Source organism: Octopus sinensis, linkage group LG28, assembly GCF_006345805.1.
Source record: "Octopus sinensis linkage group LG28, ASM634580v1, whole genome shotgun sequence".
Classification (NCBI taxonomy): domain Eukaryota; kingdom Metazoa; phylum Mollusca; class Cephalopoda; order Octopoda; family Octopodidae; genus Octopus; species Octopus sinensis.
This window is the reverse complement of record NC_043024.1, coordinates 9316450-9321449: the sequence shown is the minus strand read 5'-3', so window position 1 is coordinate 9321449 and position 5000 is coordinate 9316450. Positions and strand designations below refer to the sequence as shown.

The 5000-nt window shown below is 37.7% G+C and overlaps 1 protein-coding gene across 1 annotated transcript in view; it reads right to left on the bottom strand.

Annotated features, from left to right (window-relative positions):
- The window catches only part of LOC115225728, a 33589-nt gene that overhangs the window by 18849 nt on the left and 9740 nt on the right, over nucleotides 1–5000 (bottom strand). The window contains exons 4-9 of the mRNA XM_029796657.2: nucleotides 4817–4941; nucleotides 4031–4265; nucleotides 3755–3838; nucleotides 3020–3141; nucleotides 2597–2834; nucleotides 1402–1485 (exon numbers count right to left, since the gene is read on the bottom strand). Of these exons, the coding sequence (XP_029652517.1) occupies nucleotides 1402–1485; nucleotides 2597–2834; nucleotides 3020–3141; nucleotides 3755–3838; nucleotides 4031–4265; nucleotides 4817–4941 (888 nt within the window). The remainder of the gene's footprint in view (nucleotides 1–1401; nucleotides 1486–2596; nucleotides 2835–3019; nucleotides 3142–3754; nucleotides 3839–4030; nucleotides 4266–4816; nucleotides 4942–5000) is intronic.

Sequence of the window (5000 nt, the reverse complement as noted above, 5' to 3'; positions counted from 1 at the left end):
ATTCCTTACTGATGAATCTAAGGGCCTATGGTAGATTGGCTTGATTTAATTAATCAGGTTAGTTTACCATTAAACAGTAGACGAAACGGTGCATCGTATAAGGAATTTCAGGGTAAATGTTTTTTAATTTTCTCCTGGTTTACGGAATTAATGTTATTTTGCGGTTGAAGCTTTTTGGCTGTTATTTCTAGGGTGAATGGCCTATTATGGCCGTTCCTTGATTGTGATATTGAACTTAAAAATGGTTTATGACTATTTAATTTTTTCCCACTAGGCCGCTGGGGGCAAAAGAATTTACAAAATTTTTTTTGCCTCCCTATTGATTAATTATGAATTTTCTGGTTGGTTCCGTAATGGAATCGGCGGCTTATATTTATTTGCTGCCGATAAATTTGGCGCGAGTGCGACGATTTGAAAATTTTAGGTCAGATATTGGCGAGGCAATGGACGAGAATGCCTCGTGAAAAATATCTGTTCCGATTTGGCTATTCCTTACTGATGAATCTAAGGGCCTATGGTAGATTGGCTTGATTTAATTTAATCAGGTTAGTTTACCATTAAACAGTAGACGAAACGGTGGTGCATCGTATAAGGAATTTCAGGGTAAATGTTTTTTAATTTTCTCCTGGTTTACGGAATTAATGTTATTTTGCGGTTGAAGCTTTTTGGCTGTTATTTCTAGTGGGTGAATGGCCTATTATGGCCGTCCTTGATTGTGATATTGAACTTAAAAATGGTTTATGACTATTTAATTTTTTCCCACTAGGCCGCTGGGGGCAAAAGAATTCTACAAAATTTTTTTTGCCTCCCTATATTGATTAATTATGAATTTTCTGGTTGGTTCCGTAATGGAATCGGCGGCTTATATTTATTTGCTGCGATAAATTTGGCGCGAGTGAGACGATTTGAAAATTTTAGGTCAGATATTGGCGAGGCATGGACGAGAATGCCTCGTGAAAAATATCTGTTCCGATTTGGCTATTCCTTACTGATGAATCTAAGGGCCTATGGTAGATTGGCTTGATTTAATTTATCAGGTTAGTTTACCATTAAACAGTAGACGAACGGTGCATCGTATAAGGAATTTCAGGGTAAATGTTTTTTAATTTTCTCCTGGTTTACGGAATTAATGTTATTTTGCGGTTGAAGCTTTTTGGCTGTTATTTCTAGTGGGTGAATGGCCTATTATGGCCGTTCCTTGATTGTGATATATATATATTATATATTATTATATATATAATATATATAATATATATATATATATATATATATATATATATATATATATATATGAAGTGTTCTAACATTGAAGCATTGTGTGTAGCAAGAACATAAAAAAAAACAAAGAGGAAGCATAAAAAAAGAGGTGAAATTTGGAGATTAAAAGTTTGTGGTTCTTACTGTTAGAACATTTAGACTCAGATTCTTCACGAGTACAATGTCTTTCATCTTGTTTTCGATGGCAAACTACTTCAAGTGCGGGATCTGTGCAAAAGAAAGACAGAAAAAATGGTAGACATATATCGGTCAATGTTACTGAAAAGTAACACATTTTAAAACGTTAGAGCAGAAATATTTAGAAATATTTAGAAGTCTGTTTGTTATGGCTGGTCAGAGAGTCGCAATTGGTTTCACACTTATAAAGGCCTTAGCTATACAGGCAACTCATAAGAGTCAAATAGCCGGAGGCACATCACCTCTCAACAACTGGATGGAGAAAAACTTGATTGGTCAGTTAAATTTGTAAACAAAACATTCAACAAGTAACTCAACTTGCAAAACCTTGGGCAGAGCAGAATTATTCCTTTTAGATCGGATTCAGTTATATTCACGACCTCTATCGAATTCATCTGTTAGGAAATAGGAAATTCGGAGTTTTCAACACGAATTTCCTCTGATGAGGGCACTGAATAAATATCTCTGTTTTAGAGTTTAAAACGGCCTCAGAGTGAGAAGATTTTTTCAGGATTCATAGTCACGAACGGCAGCGTTGGCAGTAACAAGAACAACAACACCAACAATGCATCCACTGATGACAACAACAGCGACAGCAATGGCAGGTGTGGCGGCAGTTACACCTGTATGTATGTATGGCCGTCGAAATCTACAAGTTCTTTATTATTCCCTCTCTGTTTATTTTCTCTTATTCCTTCCTGTTGAAGAGCGTAGGCTCGAAACGTAAAGACTTTTTCACTTGGTTGTTCGTACACCTGACTTCGTTTTGTTTTTGTATAAATTACAATTATATATTATATATATATATATATAATATATATATATATATATATATATATATATATATACAAGTATTGCTTTCATATTACAAGCTGACGCCTGTGAGCTACCAGCAAAATATGAAGAATCTATATTAGAAATCGTTTTTGGAATCCTCCAAATTAAAGGACGAAATATAATTCAACCTTTTAAAACACACACACACATACAATTATATATGTATATATGTACACACACACACCCACACCCACAAAGCCACACACACACATATATACACACACTCTATACATGTATGTATGTATACACTTAGAAGCATACAAAACGTAGAATAAAACAGTTGAAAGGAAAAGTGTTTTCTCACCGTTTGGTATGATGCTGACTGCATAGGAGGGATGGTCACAAGCTGGAGAGCTTAGGCCACGCTGTCTCTTAGAGAAGACAGTCAGTGTAAAGTTATCAGTTTGTGATTCTCTCTCAGGAATTATTATTTTACCAGGATTGCTATCCGTTGCAGTTGTTTTGTAGTGGTGGTCAGCCTCAATGGGATAACTGTTGTTAAAGGCACCGTACACGGTGACTTCGGCACACTGGGCACTCACCTGGTCAGAAGAGCAAAGATATTAGACACATGATGAACTTCGGACACTGGTCAAAGATATCTTCCTACCAAAATACTGTCTCGCCCTGACAATACCCCTTCAATTACCCTAAAACTTTATATCCCAATTCCATGACTATAAAATAAAAAAAATATATAGCTGATGCTGAGGAAAGATCGTCTTACCAGAATCTTGCTTCCTGAAGAATGTGTACTGTTGGTGATTTCCAAAACGTGTTCTTGTATTTGGCCATTCTTGAGAATACTGTTATTATACAATTGACTGACTTCACGAACAACAGGTGTCGCTGCAAACAGAATACATCATTTACAATAAAGACGCAAAAATGACATAAATACACACACACACACACACACACACACACACACACACACACACACTCACACACACACACACACACACACTGACACACATGCACCCCTCGCTAAGTTTATTTGGTTTACCTCATACGACACACCCAATAGCAAGCAGTGGAATTACAAAATGGAAGGTGCTATAGGAAGGGAAACCATATCAATATATGGTGTTAGTCTGAGACAAAAGAAATACTTAGCGCCTTCATTAATATTAGCCAGGGGTCAAGGATGTTGGGAGTTAAACTGAGCATTATGTCAGTTCCTCATAACTACTATACAACCAAGAACCCCCTATAATTTAAATCTGTGTCTAAACCCTACTTTTCCTATACTAACTAGTAGGCCGAATCTTTCACCAACTTTTGATCTTAGATTGAGGCCTTGCCCTCAATGCACAGCCAAAGATCTGCGGACAGATTTTGGGCTTATGAAACTCTGGATTATGTGTGCCTATATTATTATACCGAAGGAGAATATTATTCGGTATTATTATACCGATGGAGAAAGTAATGTTTAGGGGTTGAAAAACTTGTTAGTACTTACTTTTGTAACATGCAGGGTCGAGTTGCTTTGCGGAACATGGGCTGTTGACATGTGTCACAAGGCAAACCGCTTCAGTTCTGGGTGCTGTAAGAGAGAAAGGCAAATGTAAGAACAGGAATAGACAGACTTTCCATTTGTAGTGAGAACATCCAAACATGATAAAAATTAGATACATATTGCGTGTGTTCTGCTGAGTGTTAGGCTAAAGGGTTCACTGATTATTCCGTAATCTTCTGTCCTTAATTTAAAGATATAAAGATTATAGAAGTAGCTTACCTGTTGGGTTGATGTTGATGTCGTAGGAAGGATTGTCACAGGCTGAGGATTTGAGATCAAATCGTTTTTGGGAAAGGACAGTAAGGGCAAGCTGATCAAGTTCTGATTCTTGTACAAGAAATAATTTGCCCGGTTCCTCATCAGTTGCCAAAGTCTTGTAGTCGTAGTCGGCTTCATTGGGATAACTGTTGTTAAATGAAGCGTACACGGTGACCACACCACACTGGACCTTCACCTGTAGAAAACAACAATAGATGTAACATACAGGGTGACCACACCAAATTGGATGCTCACCCGGAGGCAAACACAAGGGCTAAACATATACGGTATCTCTGACTTCATTTGACTGGTTCATTTAGAAAAGGAGTTCAAAAGCTGTCCCCTAAACCCACTTTCTCCTCCTATTGCTTCTTCTACCCCAACCACACCCACAACATCGTTATTTTGGTAGTAGCTATTTGCATATCGTCCCCTCTAAAGTAAATTCGACACCCACCCACCTCTGCCCCCTTCATCGACCAATCTATGTCTAAACCCTACTTTTCCTGTACTAAACACTATGCCCAATCCTTTTTTCACTTACCCAATGTCAACTCATTCCCTCCTTTGTCCACATTTATCTTGCAGCCATAAAGGTCCCAATAAAACGTCACTAATAAGAATGTGACCACCTAGGCCTGGAAGGACCGAGAGGTTTATGGGTTCTGTACCTTCTTTGGCAATCATCCATAAAAAGAAGAAACACACACACTTCAGAATATATAGTTCTTGGAATATTCGTCTTACCAGAACTGTTGTACCCAAGGTGGACTTTGTAGCGTTGGTGACCTGCAGGACTTGTTGTTTTGTCTCGTTAGTTTTTGGAATGGTAATATTGACTAACGGAGTTTCTTTTTGAACAACGACCGGAGCTGGAAACAGAAGGTGACGTTGAAGAAGGCACAACATAGCAGTCAAATAAAACAAAATA